This window comes from Schistocerca nitens, chromosome 1, assembly GCF_023898315.1.
Source record: "Schistocerca nitens isolate TAMUIC-IGC-003100 chromosome 1, iqSchNite1.1, whole genome shotgun sequence".
In the NCBI taxonomy this organism is placed as follows: Eukaryota; Metazoa; Arthropoda; class Insecta; order Orthoptera; family Acrididae; genus Schistocerca; species Schistocerca nitens.
In genome coordinates, this window is record NC_064614.1 from 1,058,430,556 (window position 1) to 1,058,451,308 (window position 20,753).

The window sequence follows — 20,753 nt, forward strand, 5'->3', positions numbered from 1 at the left end:
AATGGCTTGCAAACCCTCTGCCAAACACTTAAGTGTGAACTGCAGCGTAAACATATAGATATAGTTGGTGCTTGATTCATAGAGTTTCCAGTACTGTGACCTTCTGAAAATGTTATTTTAATACTTTTCTGCACATTTTAAAAGTGTAAATACAACATTTGTACTGGTAAAAAAGTCTCCCCCCCCCCCCCCCTTTCAGAGGAACACGTACGAAGTACTAGTGAATACCATTACAAGTCAAGCACTAGACATAGTTATATGCATAGCAAATACATGGATACGTTTCAGAACACAAGTGCCTAGTAACTGTCAACAAATAGTTCTCTCTGTTATTTTTTTGGGGTTATTCAAGTGAATTTCAAAAAACTGGAAGATATTGAGAACATGGTTGAAGCAACATCGTAGGATTCGAGCAGATCTCTTCTAGTGGCCAAGTATTGACAGAATGACACTGCAAAAATGGTTTTTCTGAATTTCATACTCTCATATAATCATTTTGCAGTATTTTCTTACTGTATAACTCTTCAGTACATTGGTTTGTATGACAGTTATATTACATCTGCAGAATGTCCGGTGTTTTGTAAGATTTCTTTGTTTGTTTCATAAGGAAAATAGAAAATGAATGATATTTTGACTTCCATCCACTTTGATGATGAAATTTTGTCTAACAATAATGACTTTTTTCCCACCCAAATGATAATTATTAGTGCAGAAACTTCATAACTTTTTTCCCAAAGTTTTATCTAGTTTATGGATGTAGCAACTGATCAACACCTGGATTATAAGTAGAGCTGTTATCTTAACTCCTCTGACTATATAACAATTTCATTGATCTCATTAGAAACAGAGGAGAAGTCCCAACTGTGGATTGCCCTCTCATTTGCAAACTAGGTGAACTGTACTGTGTATGGTGTACTGATATTCACACACTACATACACCATGTGCCAATTAGTTCTCTTTTCACAGGAGGAACCAAGTGTCAAAAAGCAGGGGCCAGTTTGGAGGTGGTTTACTAGGACTGCATTCTGCATCAATTGGGTCATATAACTTATCAACTGCTGCTTATTGTCTCTGCCTTCCAGTCACATCTTCATGCCAATGACACATTGATCTGTGTCTCACCAGAAAGGACTATGGATATATGGGGATATTATAATTTGGCATTGGAGAGTCTGCATATACCAACTTGGACTCACATTTTCCAGTTTGATGCTCCAGATTTTCACATTTCCTGATGACCTCAGAACATCAATTTCACTTCATTTTGCAGGTGTAAGAGGGCTTTCTGGATGGCCTGGACAAGTTTCTATTCAGGGCACAAATATTGCATGGGAAATCAGAGCACATAAAGAATTTAGTACTTTGATGCATCTCATCTGCTCCAGCACCCACAAAACTGCATGGTAAAATTGTTTGGTATCAGGATTTTTGGAACACTAATGGGGCAAATGACAGAGTAGCCAAGACAATCCCCATACTTAGAACCCTCAGTGCAAAGTATCAAATAATTGTGGCATTGATCTAAAATATTAGAGATCTTCATTTTAAACATGAATTATGGTTAACTGTTCTTGTTACACTCCAGGAAATATAAAATTACCTAAGTCCTTTTGAGAGTCCATGTGGTATTTAGCTCTACCTCTGGGAAATAACTGGTATCTGATCCACCCCAAGTGCTACTAGATCTGCTTCTGTGCTGTTTGCAAATGGATTTAGTACTTGTGAACTGCAGAAGGTTATAAATAGTTTTCAGTACATGCACATACCATTGTACAAGCCGCCAGCAAGTATTATGCTGTAGTGAAGGTGGCCTCTTTTCATCTCTCGCAGGTGGCCCAACTACACTATAATGGAACCTTTACTGCAAACATTATTTGCCCAATAGCATCAGCTCTCTAGGGTTGGCAGGGTGCTGACACTGACTTAACAAACACAGCAGCAGGTGGCCATTCCCTAGGTTCTGCAACATTATGTCCTCAGTTTGTTATGTAGAAGCCACTCAGAAACGAGGCAAATGAAACAGCTAGCACACTAACATGTTTACAGGCTGACAATTATGGCTGCCATAGAAATGATTATCTGCAGTTGTCACAAAAGAGCAGAGCATCAGACAATACATTTAATGTAACAAGGTAGATATTACTACACCATTCATGCATGCCACATTTGCTGGTGGTAGATGCACTCTCCAGCTTTTTGTATACAGCCACAGTAGAGGGTGTCCCAAAATAATGTGTACACTCTTTGAAACTAATTATCATTTTAATTACAGCAGACAGAAGTGAAAAGTTTTTGAGCCATATATATTAATGTGTAACTTACACAGTATATGCTCAAAATGAATACCTTCCACTGCAACACATTGTCGACAAAGACTTGGACCAGAGTGATGCGCCCCACCTTGCTGAAAATAATAACTGTCATTGTCAAAAATGTTGGCAAGACATGGAGTTGTAATGTCAATCTTTTCTATATAAAAATCACCTGTCAGTTTCAAACAAGTATGGGCAATCAATCTTGTACAAGACAGACCACTCCTGGAAGACTGACATGCCTTTCTTCAGTTACATATGGATTTTCATTAGACCAGGACATGTAATTATGGTGGTTAATTGTTCCATTAAGTTTAAAGGTCACTTCATCTAAACGAAGAATGAGATCTTGGAAATTTTCTTCTTCCTAACACACATTGATGAACCACTCACAAAATTCAATTTGCCTGTCCGGATCACCTTCATTCAGAGCATGGGGAAGTATCGGAACATGCAGCTATCCTGTGTAACTCTGCAAAATTCTATGAAAACTGGTTTTGCTGATCTCAGTCTCATGAGAACATACCCACACACACTTTTTCAGGGTCATGTGAAAGCCTGAATCACTGTGTCAACACTTTCATTTTCTGTTGAATATCTAATTCTTCTGCTTTGTCTTTACTCTCGAATGCTGAACCTAACTCACATTCTCTGTTTTCCAGTAACATTCGAGCACCCACTTCCCTTTTTCAAATAATAATGCCAAATTTATATCCAATCTGCAACAAATAGTAAAATGGCTTGGTTTTTCGCTGAATTCTGACTTATTCTCCACAAAACATTATTTTTATTTAATCTGATTACAGAGGAATTAAGTTTCAAAGGGTGATACATTATTTTGAGACACACTGTACATTCTAAACCACCAAAGTGACCACTGGGTTTCTTATCAAAATTTTAGCCACCGAAGGGTTAGTAAATGCAGGTGAGCAATGGGGAGGCAGAGTAAATGGAATGAAAATAATTGAAGCAGCCATTGATCAAATACAGCTGTGGAAGTTTCAATGGAGGCAGTACTAAATCCCTTAGCAATGGCTGTCCCAACACTGTCTCACACGGCAACAACACTCCAGCACTCCCACACTCCCTCCCACCCCTCATCATGCTTGTGAGCATGTGAGGTAGTACAGGCTACCGGCCAGACAGCCCTCTTGCAAGCATTCTACGCATGTGTGAGCTGCTTGGCCACCCTTTCCTGTGTGGGCTCAGTCAGTGGAGTATAATTGTGTATGCCATGGCACAGCTGAAAGATTTCCCATGCAATAGCCATTTGCCCCATGTCCATGTCTGCTAAGCTGCCCAAGGGTGGGTATGGCAGCCGGAGCAGCCTCATCAATGAATGGAGCATTCTGCTGAGATAAACCATGCAAGACAATGACAAACATTTGTGCACCTCCTACATACACAGCCAGTGCAATCCCAGGGCCACAGAGCTCTCTGGTTCTGATCTGACACTCTGGAGTGGGCATGTATATCTGGGAGATCACCAGGATGAGTCATCAGCAAAGATGGAAGCCACATAGGTATTCAAAGAAGGTGTCTTCAAGTGCCATCAAAATTAGCTACAGTCTTGTTGGTCCCTCCCGCAACTTCTGCCACCAGCCAAGCAGGACCAATATCAGTATCAGCAGACCATCTAATGGATGTCTCAAGAGGGGCAAGGGTTGTTGCCGTCACACATGACACAAACAGGGGGCAAACCATTTCATGACAATTGGGGACAGGACCACTGCAGTAAACACAAAGAGTTCATGTACTATTTTATTTACAATGTAAGGAAAAGATAGATTGCTACTAACTCTAAAAACGACACATTAAGTTGCAGACAAGCACAATTAAAAGACACTTACACATTAGCTTTTGGTCACAGGCCCTATCAGAAAAAGAAAAACAAACACATTCATTCACACAAGCAAGCACACCCGGAAAGGGCAAGGGACAGAGATAGCCATGTATGGGTGGGAAGTGAGAGGAACACTGTCTGGCAGAGTGCCACCACCAGGCACAGCGTCAGGAAGCTGTGGTGCAGGGAGATGGCGAGGGGGGAGGGTGGGGGGGCGGGGGCGAATGGAGCGAAAAAGAAGAGGAGTGGGGAAAGATGGGTGGGTGCATTGGCAGAGGTGGCACACACAAGAGAGTGGGAGATGAGAATAAGGAGAAGGTGGTAGGACAGAGGGGGTGGAAACTGTTGGGTGGAGGTTGTGGGGACAATATGTTACCGTATTGAGGCCAGAATAATTTTAGGAGTGAGGAATGTGTTGTAAGGATATCCTTCAGATTGCTGCTTCCACTCTACATAAAAGCTGCAGTCTGGTCTGGGCTGCTGGAGATGGCAGTCAAGTGTGCATGAGGTGCACTTGCTTGTGTAAATGAATGTGTGTGTTTCTCCTTCTTTTTCTGACCAAGACTGTGGCTGAAAGCTAATGTGTAAGTGTCTTTTAATTGTGCCTGTCTGCAACTTAACATGTTATCTTTACGGTAAGTAGTGATCTATCTTTTCCTTACATTGTTGATATCACAACCTAGAGTTTCCATTGTTCATTTATTTATCTATTAATCCAGAGAGCATCTCAAAGTGATACAGTATTTGTCACTATAATACAATGAAAACAGATAGCTCACATGGACTATATATTTTTATGAGGATAGGACAGATGAGAGAAGTCTTTGAGCAATCCTTACATGATTGTCATGGATGCAATGGTTGTAGCCTTTCACAACCAATATGCTTATCATTTGACTTGTCCATGGATGAATCATACCCTACTTCAGAGACTCCATTTGTGATTTCCTCTCTTCTACTTTCCAACTTCTGAGGCTCACCTGTGTACCTCGGAGAAAGTGTTACTCAAAAAATTGCTAATCCACAGCCTACTGTTTGCTTCCAGTATCTCAAGAGATTAATACCTTATGATGGAATGGGACTCAAACACAGATCCTTGTTTTTCATAGGTAAATACTCTTACTAGCTGAGCTACCCAGCCCAACTCATGCTTTGCCGATTCCTCTACACTAATTCCCCAAACTCCTCCTCGCAGACAGATATTGTGGAGAATAACTTAGCCACAGCCTTGAGTTTGCTTCTTGAGTTAATCTTTATTTTCGCAGTGAAACGTGGGTGTTGACATTGCTCTTAGTTTCTTAACAATGTTTGATCTTGATGACACCTGGTCTTGGACTACCCTCTAAGTCTTAGAGTCTAAGGCACTGAAACACTTTTTCTTAGAAGTCAAGTGATGCACAAAACTAGCAAGTCTGGGAATCTCAATCTCTTGTCTTAAGCATGACATTCATTTGGATGGTCAATATAGTGTAGCAGTATAAACAATTTCATTTTCTGTCCATTGTTCTTGGAAGAGGTTGATGTTTAAGGTCCTAAGAACTGCATTATTTGTCAACTTTGCTGTGATATGCTCTACCATCAAATGATACCCAAGAGAAAAGAGCAATTTTTCATCCAAGATGAGAGTCCAGCAAATACTGTCTGGTATAAAAGCTTCTCTGTAACATGTATGATGAGAACTGAATTTTTACCCATTAACTTTTAACTGTGTGGTCACCCTAATCATTTGAACTGTGTGTTTTCTGGTTGTGGCCTACCTGAAATATTTATTTGGGGGACATTCACAAAGGTATTGTTTTGAAGAGAGATATATAAAAAAAGCATACCCATGACAATGGTTGATGCAATACTTTGCCCTACATTTCCTGCCAGTTCTGGACATTCATTACCATTTTGACTGTATTTTGTATTATTCATATTTATTCTCCTCATGCCATTGGAAATGCTTGGATTGAAGTTAAAAAGCCACTGCAGAAAGAAAATAATGTTGTAGAGGCCATTTCTTTCAAACTATGAGTCACATTATTTTTTGGTTCAACCTACAGCAATAAACAGTAGGGTTTTACCTGAATTAAATAATTCTCGTAACTATTTTCACATCTGAAGTTTTCATGGTTTTTACTTTATACTTGAGATTCTAACAAAAGTCTTGTTTGTTTAAATAAAAATAAATAAATAAAAGATTTTGAAAATGTGATAATAACATACAAGTAACACAGCATCTGATGCTTTGTAGAGAGGGGAGTCCTTGAATCACCACCCATAACATCAGAGTCTTGTAGTTGTAACACATCAGGATGATGACTGAAAAAGCTCAGGGGATGCAGCGCTACAAATGGCTTGCCATATGTGTGAAACAGTTGCTCAGCTGATGACTGCAAAATAATAACAACAATAATGATAATAATTTTTATTATAACAATGGCAATAATCAAATCCAAACTTCAATACACTACAAAGAAATATAATATGTGCTTTAAACCAAAACACCTCATCAATCAGCAACTGAACACTTTCACTATGTACGCATACTCAATTAACTGCACCTTATGTCAGTGCTAATAACTTGAAATGTAGAGCATTTAATCCAAAGAAAATAACTATCCTCCCAAATAAATCACTTTCAAATTCAGTGCAAAAGGAAATAAAGCAATTACTACTGAGCTGCTATGAAAAAACAGCAGAATAAACTGAACAGCATCTACAATCTACAAAAACTGATAAACACAATCCCTGAAAATGCTTTTGTTAGATGTGAGAAAAATAGCAGCAGAGTAGTTGAAGAGGTGGAACAGTGACCTTTTTTTTTCCTTCAAAGTAGCTGCTCTGTTATATAGAGGATGACAATTATTGAAATATATGGAAAACAAAAAATGTAAATTAGTTACAAACTACAGTGTGCACACAGTTTATTATGTAAAGGACACTACAGATATTAGGATTTAGGTTATGACGTGTTTGATATGCCTGCTGTCATTGGTGATGACATGGCGCAGATGAACAGTGAAATTCTGCATGGCCTGCTGAAGTGTCTGAACGTTGATGCTATCAATGGCCTCCTGAGCAGCTGTTTTCTGATCAGCAATGGTTTTGGGGTTATTGATGTACACCTTGTCTTTAATATAGCCCCACATAAAGCAGTTGCATGTGTTCAGATCCGGAGAATATGGAGGCCAATTGATGCCCATGCTAGTGGCCTTTGGGTAGCCCAGGCCCCAGAGCCCAAAGTGCTCCTCCAGGACAACAGACACTCTCCTACTTTGATGTGGTTGAGCTCCATCTTGTGTGAACCACATCTTGTCAAAACCAGGGTCACTTTGGATAACGGGAATGAAATCAACTTCCAAAACCTTCACATAATATTCAGTAGTCACTGTGCCATCAAGGAATATTGCACCAATTATTCTGTGACTGGACATTGCACACCACACAGTCACCCATTGAGGGTGAAGAGACTTCTTGATTGTGAAATGTGGATTCTCAGTTCCCCAAATGTGCCAATTTTGCTTATTGATGAACCCATCCAAATAAAAGCGAGCTTCATCGCTAAACCGAACCATATTCAAATCAAAGTCCTGTTCATCAATTCTACGGACAATAGTGTTGGTGAAATGCAACCACTGTTCCATGGCCCTGGAGCTTAATGGGTGATGGGTTTGAACGTTGTATGGGAAGAGATGCAGTTCTTCAACAACAATTTGTCACAGTGTCTTGTGGTTGATTCCCACCTGTTGTATAGCTCACCTGATCTATTTACTGGGGCTGGTTTGAAACACAGTGCTTATCTTTTCAATGTTTTCAGGCATTTTCACGCTTTTTGGACAACCAACATTGCTAACACTGTATTCATGAACACTATCTGTTCTCTCAGACTTGCAAAACAAATCCTTGATTTTGAGTACACTTGGACCAGTTGTCTTCAGCTTGAATTCAGTCACAGACTTCCTTTGAGCTGCAGTTAGCCTGTTATTGCTCGCATGGTAGGCCTTCACAAGCACTTCTAATGTTCTGACGACTTAAAGTGTGAGTGTGGAACTGGGTTATATCGGCTTGTTCCCCCAAACAACCTTTCACTTCTTTACGAGGTGACTTACTTGAAATTTGCAGCCACTCTTCTTTACTGAATAGCTGGCTGCTGGAAACCCTCTTGACTTCTTCTCCATCAAATAATGCTAGGTATGTCTGCCCTTTATACTTAGTGAATGCCGGGTACACTCCCCTTATCCTTTCTAAGTAGGCCTCGCGGTTCATTACCCTAGTATATATTTCTATGTATACCATAATTAAGTAAATTAAGTATCTTCTGGTATAGATATAAATCTATTTTAAACTTCGCATTCATTCCTTAATATATCATTTACTCCCTAGAGTCCTCCTCTACTTATCAACATCTATATTTTCAATAGATACTATGTCTACATATACTATTTACGTCCCACTATCCTTCAGTTCATCAGAGTACTTGTTATTCTGATGTTTCTTAATGATCAGCATGACTAATTCTACTCCTACTTACGTTTTTTTTCTTTGCTGACACCTCTCTCTTATTTATCCATTCCTCATTACTGCTTTATAGTTGTTATTTATGTATGTGCACCTCTTCTTATGTATATTTGATGTAGTACTGTCATAGCTTCCTATATATGTGCGCATATTTCCATATGTACACACATTTTCCCTACAACACCTGGCGGTTCTCTCATCGTGACTGGCTTCCTCTTCTGTGATTTAATTTTTGTGTAGAAGTGTATATTTGGGTATATGTGGATGTGTGTTTGTGTAGTCTGATTCTTCGGCCTCTTTATCTAAAGATAAGGTTTAGGTTTTTAGTAACCATGGAAATAAGGAAAGTCTTCAGTGATAGAAGTTTGTGAATTTGGAAAGAAGGAAAAAATTGACAGGTCTTCAAATGAGAAGTAAGAAAGGAAAAAAATAGATCTAGATGCTAGGATCGAAGAAGAGAAAGAAGATAGCCCCCCTTCCCTAGGATCCCTACCCCTCAGTTACTTGAGTGAGACACCGGAGGAGGTGTGGTGTTAAATCGTCTCCTACAAAACGGACTTGTCCCACCTTTACCCTTTGAGGTCCCCAAAGGAAATTCTAGGAACCCTATGGAAACAGCAAATGATGAAACATCAGGCACGCTTGTTTGTGAGGGTTGTTTGAAAGGTGTGATGTGTGTTTTGTGTTAATCATGATTTATCTGTTCTTGTAAATCATGCTTTTAGCTATAATACCCACCCCTTTCAAAATGTATAGAAAACCTCCCATCTATATCACATCTCATAAAAGGTATAAAATACTCTACACAAAATAGAAAATCTATACACTACTATATAACAGTTGTTCAGCTAGTTACATCTTATTATATTTTCCACAAATATAATGCTCTATTTAGTTTATTTCGTCTAGATATCGCTTTTTTTCTGTGATTCTCTTAAGTTGTTCCCTATTTCATAGTCACATCCTGTTTTCTAAGCAATAAGATTACAGAATAGTTCTAGATTTTCAAGGTATTCGATGCAGGAAAAAACACCAAAAACAACTCGGAATCCAACGGTTGTTAGTCTGCCCGTTAACTTAGAATTTTAATGTCCCTGGGGGATATACAATTTTACATCCTTTACACTGTATTTCGCATCCCCCCCCCCCCCCCCCCCTTGTTAAATGCCAATCGAAATATTTCCTTATAGTACCCCCAGTATTAATATAATATTTTGGTCCCATAGATCTGATATTAACTTTTCTTGAGCACTGGCAGACCAGTACTTCTCTTTAAATTTCTTTTGAAAGTCTCCCCAAGATAAAAAATTCTCAATATTTACTGTTCCCTATTTTGAAACTTCCCCTAGAAGGTATCCCACAGCAAATTTGATCTTTTTGGAATCTTTCCAATTTTCTGGCAAAGCTTGGTTAAATCTTTTTAAGGAATGGGTCGGATGTACATCTCCGTCCAGCTTAAATTTAGGGAATTGTCTAGATAACCCTGAATTAGCTCACCATTGCAAATCAGACACTGTTTCACTAGTTAACACAACCTTAGGTGAAGTTACCCTTTTTTCTACATTGTCTTGGCTAAGCTTAATTTCTCTCCGCAGGAAAAAGACTATGTATGGGATCCTCTAAATGAAGAAGATGTAGAAGAAGTAATGAAAACACTGAAGAACAAAAAAGCAGCAGGACCTGATAATATATATAATTAACATATATAAGATGTGATAGACACTCTCCAACACGTATGGATCAAACTAGTGAACAAATGCCTGGTACTTGGAAGAACTGCGACCCAATGGAGACACTCAATAATAAAAGTTCTCTACATAGGTAGAGGATAACCAAAGCACACAAACAAGTACAGGGGCATAGCCCTAGAAAATACTCAGTTCAAGATGTTTTCAAAGATAATTACACAAAAAATCAAAGCCTGTATGGACAGTCACCTCCCAAAACCACAAATGGGCTTCAGATCTGGAAGATCAACACTTGCGGCAGTCAGGCTTCTTCTAAACAACATTGATGAAGCACTACAAAAGAAACAAATGTTCTACACAGTGTTCATAGACCAAAGCCTTTGGCTCACTGGAAAGAGATCTTATAGTCTGAAAACTAAAACACAATGGGTGAAGATAGCGTATAGGCAAGTATAATCAAGTCAATCCTCGAATAAAACTTAATCACAATATCAGACAACCTCTCTTTTGTGAACCTCATTTTGCAATCTAACGGAGTCTTACAGGGTGACCCAATGAGCCCTTTGCTGTACATTCTTGCCACTGAAGAAGTACTGCAAATTGGAGAAAACGAAGAAGATGTATACATATATGCATACACAGATGACATAGCTGGAGGATCAACAGAAATACAGAAGCTGCAGAAAATCACTGGGAGGAGGCGAAACACCCAAGAAATCAACATCAGAGGATAAAAAATAAAAATCTCATCAGACTTTAAATACCTAGGGGTGACATTGCAACCAACAGCCAAATGCTTCACAAAACATACAATAGAACATGCAGGCCAAGCAATAAGAGCAATACAGAACATCAAAAACATCTGCCTACTCAGTCTTGAAACGGCCATGAAATTATTCAATGCAAAAATCTTGCCAATCCTGGCCTACGGGATGGAGGTTATACGGGACCACCTGACAGAAAAAAAATCTAGAAACACTAGAAAAGGTAAAATCGACTTATCTAAAAAGAGCACTAAGTCTATCAAAGGCAACAAGATCTAGAATAGTGTATCTGCTAGCAAGAGAGACATTTCTAATCGAAGACATCAAACTTCGATATATGATGCCACACACCAAGGCTTCCAGAAATCAACTGAAGGTCATGGAGGATAAATGAGATAAGTATGGCAGGAGTTCTATGGCACCGAACAATGACGAACTGCTCATGGACAGCACCAAACTTCGAACTGTGACATGCCATAACTAGATTACCTATTCACGGCTTTCAGCATCTAATTTGCAAAAACAAAAATTATCATGACCCAACCACAACATGTGAGTGTGAACTGTGTAACGAAGCCTGTGAACAATATCACATAGAACAGTGCAGTAAAAGAGTGAAATCTATAAATGAATATGCAAAACTGTAAAATGTAAATGTAAAATGTTAACCAAAGTAACTGTATATGGCTATTTGGCTGCAATTTATTAAATAAATAAATAATTTCTTTCCACAGGTGTTCCATACCCTTCCTGGTATCATTAAGTTTGGAAGATGGAATAAGTGAAACGTTCCCAGATGTTATTCTCTTGGTAACCTTCCGATTCATAATTTCTCCAAATTGTTCCTCCAAACTAATTACATTTACATCAGAGTTAGCTATTTTCTCTTTGAAATTCCTTTCTACATTATCTACCCATGTTTTGACACCAGTAATTAGTGATTGAATAATTGGCATTAATTCATTACACTTATCTACACTCTCTTTCAAAGTATTCATTCCCTGTCTTACATCATTATATTTAATACTGTGCACATTTTCAAAAGACCCTAACTATTTGGTAAGTTCTGATTCTACATTACTATATTTGTTCTCAATGTCAAGTTTCAATATTTTCAATAAATCTTGAAAATTGTCATTCTGTTTCTGGCTAAGGTCAGAAAAACATATGATTTATATGAGTGGTCAAAGAATTTGTTAACTCGTTCTTTAAATCTACTTTTAAATTCTCTACTTTATTACTTATGGCGTTGAATTCAGTCTTCAAGGCACCCTTTCCTTCACATGGATTACAAAATTCCTTGCTTTGAGAGTTGACTTTGGCATTTAACAAACCTAAATTTGTCATTTGAGTATTTAATTGAGAATTTAACGAGTTTAACTTAAGACTTTTAGCTTTGATTAAATTCATCACTCAGCCCAGTGAAGCACTTCTTTGCTAATCTTCATGGCCATAGCTGGGTCTTGAGTTTCCCCAACCTGTTGTATATTTTCCATACTTTTATATGCCTTAGCTCTTGTAAGCATTTAAAACTAACTTCAGTTATGATAATTATACAATAACAGTTCACTCAACAGTATCTTGTACCACTTCATACTAAAGTAATCAAGTTTTGTTTCACGCTCACCCAGTGTAGAATTCTCGTTGCATAGGTGAGCGGATGTGGAGGCAGGTCAGTAACGGTGAACAGCAGCTGGTGCCAGAGGCGTCAGATGTATTTTGGTTTCCGTGTCTGTGTCCCCGCGATGTATGTGCGAGCTGTATACTCCCCACACTGGCTCTTCTTAGCTGAAGCATTCTATGCGTAATTCTTCTTAGACAAAAATGTTGAAATCTTCTTTACTATTTTTATTGTTGTGAATTTTTCATTTCTTCAATGCTTTCCATTTAAATTTTGCTCCACTGAATACTTGGACATATTCCAATGTCTCGGAGTAATTCCCTTGTCTTATTATGTTTGGTTGCTATGGCAACATATAACAGCTTCTTCTCTCATTTTTGACTTAAAATTCCTGTTTTCTCGATCCTTTCACACAGGTTGCCACATTCTAATGTTCTGACGACTTAAAGTGTGAGTGCGGATCTGGGTTATATTGGCTTATTCCCTCAAATCACCTTCCACTTCTTTACGAGGTGACTTACTTGGAATTTGCAGCCACTCTTCTTTACTGAATAGCCGGCTGCTGGAAACCCTCTTGACTTCTTCTCCATCAAATAATGCTAGGTACAGGAATTTTTAGACTCTTTCTACTTATGAAATAAGCAGACATACAAACTTTACTTTTCGTCAACTAATGATGTATTTGACCTCCATACACAATAAAAATGTCACTTTCCACATGAATATGTAGCTTCCTGCAAGTCTCTCATACAGTTGGATGTTAGAAACAAATGGAATTACAGTTAAAAGAAAGTTGGCTTGGATACCATGACCTTTCTTGACATGAATCATAAAATGAGCCTTGCCTCTAACAAGGTTGCATTAAGAGTACACAAGAGTACTTTTTCAACTGTTCTTGTTTTAATAACAATAGTCAATGACACAATAAGCATAGAGCTGCATATAAACTCTGTGGTTCTTCCTTACACACTCACTAAAACATATATGGATTGCCCGACAGGTTCTTGTCGCTGGCGTCCGACCGCTGCGTCTACTTTCTTCCCATGACTGATTTTAAACCTGCACACACAAACATGTGACACGCAGTAGGTATGATTCTACCATCCCACACTCATATTCAGAATATCATGTGTTCGAGATGGTAGAAGGATGAGTGGTTCTAGAATTTACACAGAAATTCTCAAATCACAACACACTATACACTCAGGCATGCTGAACCGTGACATTTTCATTTTCATGTGCAAATGGCCAACAACAAGAAGGCACATGTGCATGTGCATACTAATTCTGATGCCCTCCAGCCAACCATGCAGTTTGAATGTGCTAATGCAAAAGTTCACTAGTTATGATGATTTTATTTCATACAGTTCTATAATTGTCACCCTGTACATATAAAAAATTTCACATCCCTCAGGAGAGATCACATTGTCACTGTGAAACACTACCTCTAACCTTGACTATGGCCTCAATTGGATGAGGAAGAGAGAACACAGGTTTCTTCAGGTATGCCATATCCATGTGAATCCACTCATTGGTGATTGAGCCTGTAGGTCCATCAAACTGCAGGGATGTTGACTGCTATGCTTCAGGTATCATTTCAAACAGTCCCAGATATTTTGTATGTGATTAAGATTGAGCATTTAGTGAGCCAGACAGAATGTGAAAGTATACATGGGAATACTTAACACCAGGAACACATGCATGCTGCCCTATTGACACACCTGTTATCATTTTTGGCGACACGAGTGTCTACAGCATGCTCATTATGAAGGTGTAGAAGAAAGGACAATGCTTGGTGATGGAGAGTGTCAAAGTAAACATCCTGATTCACAATTCACTTCACATCTGTGAAGGCTCTCCTTCATGATTATATTTACAGAACACAATGAATGAACGTAAATGACAGGACAGCTCGTCTGAATAGCCCATGTTCAATTTTCTTTTTTTATCCTTATCAAACTGAGATTGAGTTTCACGTCTAACGATCATAATGCTGACAGAATGTTAAGCTCCAGCTTACCTTCCTGCTACACTGTTGGAGGATCCTATATTGCACAATCTTGTTGATAGCTGTGGAATATATGGTCACCACATTTCCCTTGGCCTAAAGTGTCTATAAAAATAATTAACTGGGTTCACAAGTGCTCTCATTTGTCTCAATTACTCCAATAATCTGGAGGAACCATGGTACTAGCTACTTGGTCCTATGCTTATGAACACCATCTGTTTTCAATACCAATATTGTCCAAGTATAAGTAGTTGTTTTCTGTCAAAATGTGGGTAGCAAATTAGATATTCCCCAAGTGGCCACAGAAGAATAAGAAAACACATATAAAAGTTACAGAAATATGCAGCCTTTCAAAGCCAGTGGTTCCTTTTCCTGGCAGAATGGCGGTGTGAAAAGGAAGAGGGATGAAGGAAAAAGACTGGTGATGTTTCAAAAATGAGAAAAGTTACAGAGAAGTCGCCCAGAACAACTGGCTCCGAAAGCTTGCACATTTTCATAAATTTTATATGTGTTTTCTCCTGTCTGTGCTTGGTGAGTTGATTTTTTATCGATTCAATTATATTACATTTTCAAAAACTGACTTAGATATTCCTGATTTTCACTGAATGTATGACTCGATTTTATGAGGTTGAACAAACACTACATACACATCAGTGTAAAAAAGAGCACACTACTTTATATAAAATTCTCATTCTTGTAATCCCACCAGACACCATGAGAGATCAATTGACAAAATTATGCATATGTGAGAGAAGGTCGCAAGGCACAGTATGAAATGTTACATTTATTGGCAACGTGGTTTTCTCTTGAACTGATTTAGACTTTGTTGTTACCTACTGCCAATATTTGACTAGCACATGGTCTTGCCTGTCTCCAAGTGTGGTTACTGTCTTCACTCCAACTAACAGCTGTGTTTACAATGAATGAATCAATGGCATATCGCTGCACCAACATCATGGTTCATATTCAGGTGATTACCACTTGAAGCTATAAACAGTGTTCTCCTGAACAAAATGAGTAAGTTATTCAGGCTTTCAAGAGACTGTACTGGCCAAGAAGTATCCACCTCCAGAAGTCTTCGTAGTATATTTTTGGAAGAACCAGGAACTATTACTTTCTGTAATTTATTTGTAAATAATTTGTGCTTGGTAAAATTTTTGTTGTTGACAAAGCAGGATGCATAAAAATGAGAAAGACTGTTTGGTTAAAAATCAGTGAACCAACTAACTAGAATTGAAAACCTATCTTCATAAATACCTTACAACTGTTAAATTCATCTGGGATGGCCAACTGTGGGTAGAAGCCACCACACAATATGATTTTGAGCATGGTGAGATCCTTGTAACTACAGGCTGTTGCACCAGATAAGAGTTCCTGTTGGAGAGAAAAATGAAAAAAATGGTAACTGTATGTGTGTATAGGTGTACACTATGCACATTTTTGGACAAATCTAAATCGAGGCAAACTGTATAAGCAGTTTATCACTCACAGTCCATACATCAAAAAGAAGGGAAAGCAAAGTAATGAGTGTGTTGTTTCAACATTGGATTTAAAAGCAAAGTAATGAGTGTGTTGTTTCAACATTGGATTTAATGTCTAATAGCGGTTTAGTGAGTGAAGTGGATATTTCTTTAAAAAAAAAAAACTAACTGAAAGTACAATGTACAGTGTGCAGGAATAAGGATGAGAATTATCAGGAATAATATCTCACTTTTTGCACCTTATGAAGTAAGGACTGACAGAAGAAACAGAAAGGCATTGAGCAGTACAAATAAAATAAAATTTACCAGAGTGCTGTAATTCTCCTCAATACATGCGTAAGAAGTTTCCAAGCAACGTGAAGCAACTGGGACTGCCTTTTAAAGCATGAAATGAGATTATGTCAATTCAATCTAAATAACAAAGTCTGAAGGAATAAAAAGCAATACGGATATCTCGCTGAGACACAAATGTGTGTGTTACATGTTCTCCAAATGAGTGCAAATGTAACTGATCTCTGCTTGAGAATGAAGTCTACGATTTTTTAAATGATTGCTGTGGGCCTATGAAGAAAAGAAACAGAAATTTCTATAGATTCAACAAGAATATGTTACCATTTATGGACAGCTGGCTACATTGGCAATATAAACATATACTCTGATATGTCTCTAAACGCTGTGGCCGCCCACTTCACACACGTTGTGCCTACTGCATGGACATCCTGCTTCACAACCAACCAACACAGGATGCTTGCATCACAGGGCATATATTCACCAGGAAAACCTACGTTGTCTGTGTTGTCAATTCACATATTTACCGGCGGGCACAACACAACACCAGGTCTCCACCAATGGCCTCCAGGGACCGCTACCCGTTTGTGGAGCCTGCAGAACAGTTTCCCCAGAGGTCGCAGCTAGCCCAGGGACTACTTTGATAAGCCAGGTATGTGATCACAAATAGTTCTGGCAGATATATCTGCCAACGGGCTTTATAGGGTGGCACGCTGCCGGCAAAAGGCAGTTTGATGCACCACTGGGAAGTATACAGAGCTGCCATCCTGGCAGCCACAGCCAGATGCCTCTTCTAGCAGGCCAATCTGTTGCAGATGGACTTGGTATAGTTGCTGAATTTCTTGACATTGTAGAATTGTTTATTGTGATCGCTCCCTGTGAAGAGTTGGGTCTTTTCCTTTATTATTTGTTATTTTACATTTGCGTTGATCTGCAGTTGGGTTCGAGTCTGCTGTTCTTTTGGAGATTGTATTATTGTTTCATTTAGGTGAGTCCAATAAATTGTTTTCAGACTTGTGTTTTCTGCATTTCTATTCTGCTAGTGCACATACTTCGCTAAATACAGCTTTTTATGGGCAAACAGCCTACTCAAATGTGAATGTAGAAAATAAGAAAAAATAATTTTAAAATGTAAACCAAAATCTACTATTTCTTATCTTTTCTCTCTAAAGTCTTTAACTAAAATAAATTTTCTTGCCTTACATGACTTCAGGGCAAATATGAATACTACAGTAATTTTCCAATTAGAAAATCCTATGCCTATGTCAAGGATGTGGTAGTGAAGGACCTGCAAAGTGAGTACACAGGAGTGATATAATCTATTCATCGGATTCAAACAATTTTCCAGCCAAAACTTACTTAGATGTGGGAATACATGATAGTCAGAGAGCACAAAATATGGTGAATCAGATAGATATTCCAAAGAATCATAGCCTACTTCAAATACCTTAGATTTTACCACTGACAAAGCACCTTTATGAGTAGATGAAATATTTTTTCTGTCTTACAATTCGCACCTCTTTTACAACGAACAATCCAGGCCTCTTTTATGATGAGATTTCGCCCAGCCAACACCCAAGGTTTATAAAGTATTCATCTGGAATTGATTCTCATTGACAAAGCTATTACTAACAAGGACCATTTTGCATTCCAGGAAAACCATAAGTTATAACTTTTCCAGTAGACAAAATTGACTTTTTCTCTTTTGATGCAGGACTATCAGTTATTTTAAGGCTGTGGCAGAATAAGTCTTTCATATTAGTATCCACTTCTCTGTGGTGTACATTACTACAATCTGTAAATGTCTGTAAAACTTTAATACATAAAATAAGGGAAAGGCAGCTACTTACCTATAGAGGTTGTTGTCTGCCAAATGGAAACATGTAACAGAAACAGTTAACACCAGCTTTTGAATCCTTGCTGTTTTGATAGTAAGAGGGCACACATTCACATACACAACCACACAGACACCCAAACATAGATGCTCGCAGTTACAGTGACAGTTGCTCCACAGCATTAGTTTTGTAATCTCTGGATAATGGCCAGTGATCTTCACAACAGAATACAGTGCGTTCTCAGTGTACCATAGAGCACTGACGTGAGTAGAGTCAAAACAACATTAAATAAATGTGTTTTCTGGGACAGTGGGCTGTGAATTTGGGACATAAACTTAAAATTTATATTGCAATAGATTTGAAAACCATTAGAGACTACATACAGTATTTGTTTGTCATTTCCATAAGATGAAAACTAAAGCAAAAATTGTTTCTGAAGAGAGTGAAACAGTTGTGGACATGGTAATTAAAGTTGGATTAAGCAATGAATCTGTAATGCAACATGTTCCAGCATAATGTCAAGCGCCAGCACGCCAGGTGGGAATGGTAGAGCAGAGAGAGCTGTGAAGAAGATGTCAGTCAATAGTAAGCTGACTGACCCCTCTCTAGGATGACAACGAGACAGCAGTGGCCTCTAGGTGAAGAGGACATAAGCGCCGCGCCGCCTGGCCGTCGCCCAGTTGAAGACTAGCCATTCTACGAACTCTACAGCAGCGACTTAGGAACTGTATAATTTCACTTGTATTAGGCAATCTCTATGCTGATGAGATTTCTTATTTTGTCTGTAGCCTATTGCTTGCGACACATCACTGTAAATCCTCAAAGTTAAGTATTGTCACTTATCTTACTGTATTAAAAATTTATTAATGTGATTTTCTTGAATTGTTGTCTAGTGATCCGAGAATGCAGGTTTCCTAGACATGCCATATTTGAGGAGTAGGCAGAACACAACACAACATAACATGATGTTTTGGAAACTTAAAAGAACTGGGAAATCCTATAATGAATTTGACAGTGGAGGTTTCAACTCTGCTGTATAAGCAGCACCCCACAGCAAGTAAGAGGACACTTTATTTCATATTTTGAGAGAAACAAATAAAAAAATGTCTAGAGTAGACTCCATCATATAATCTGTTCAAGTTCTGAAAAATGATCATCCAGAAGATGAAAAGAAACATGGAAAAGTAGATGCAATTGAGAAATTCACTTTTGAGAGTAATCAGAAATTTGAACAAAGTTATCAGGCATTGCAAAAGATGATTATGAGTATGATAACAGAATTAATTAACTTTCGTGACATGAACAGTTTTTTCTAAAGCAGTGATTAAATAATAATAATAATAATAATAATAATAATAACAATGATATGGTGTATTTGAATAAAGAGGCTAAACCAGAGGCATTTCACAACTGCCACAAACAGCAAGAAAACAGTTACATACAATTACGAAAGTACCATGCACCCAATTACAGATTTGTGCGTGTGTGTGTGTGTGTGTGTGTGTGTGTGTGTGTGTGTGTGTGTGTGTGTGTGTGTGTAGACATTTGGGTGTGAGCGCGCACGCCCACCCAGCCACACCCCCCCCCCCCCCCCACACACACACACACACTCTCTCTCTCTCTCTCTCTCTCTCTCTCTCTCTCTATCTCACACACACACACACACACACACACACACACACACACACAAACGCAACTCACCCACAAATGACCACAGCCTCTGGCTGCTGAGGCCACACTGCAACCAGCATTGCATGATGTTAGATGAAACCATGTGGTAGGGGTGAGGAGGGGGCTGGGGCAGGGACGATGAGGGATAACAGGGTAGGGTGCGGAATGATAAAGTGCTGCTTGTGGGAGCATACAGGGATGAGATGGAGAGCGGATAGGGAAGCTAGGTGCAGACAGTAGGTTAGACAGAGGCTGAGGAATATCCCATCAAAGGCAGGGCTACCTGTGAAACCAGTCGTGGTATCTACAAGTGAAAATGCAACCACTGTGTTTCATTCTACATGGGATGACAACCAACAAGCTGTCTGTCCAGTGAATGGCCACCCACAAATAGTGGCCAAGAAATAGCTGGTCCACCACATCACTGAGCAAGCCACCCAAGACAACATTCTTCATTTCAACAAACTGCTTCACAGTCTGTGCTATCTGGATCCTTCCCACCACCACCTTTTCTGAATTGTGTATTTGGGAACTTTCTCTCCAATATATTGTATGTTCCCGAAGCCTCCAGACCTCAACCTTCCTTAGTCTTTGTCCTTACCCTCTAGCCCATTTCATGTTCCCATTCCAGCACCACAGTCCTCTATTCCACCAACGCACCCACAGTGTTTTTACCTCTTTCCCTTTCCACTAACCCTCCCCCACCCTCTGTCCAACCTCCCTACTCCACCTAGCTGC

The 20,753-nt window shown here is 38.8% G+C and overlaps 1 protein-coding gene across 5 annotated transcripts in view; it reads right to left on the reverse strand.

The window, feature by feature from the left end:
• The window catches only part of LOC126197430 (probable ATP-dependent RNA helicase DHX34), a 191,449-nt gene that overhangs the window by 42,822 nt on the left and 127,874 nt on the right, over positions 1 to 20,753 (reverse strand). For 4 of the 5 annotated variants that reach the window (XM_049934633.1, XM_049934636.1, XM_049934637.1 and 1 more), the window contains 2 exons: positions 15,998 to 16,114; positions 6,365 to 6,531 (listed from right to left, as the gene is read on the reverse strand). In XM_049934633.1, coding sequence (XP_049790590.1) covers positions 6,365 to 6,531; positions 15,998 to 16,114 — 284 coding nt within the window. The remainder of the gene's footprint in view (positions 1 to 6,364; positions 6,532 to 15,997; positions 16,115 to 20,753) is intronic. The other variant, XM_049934634.1, reaches the window with a different exon arrangement.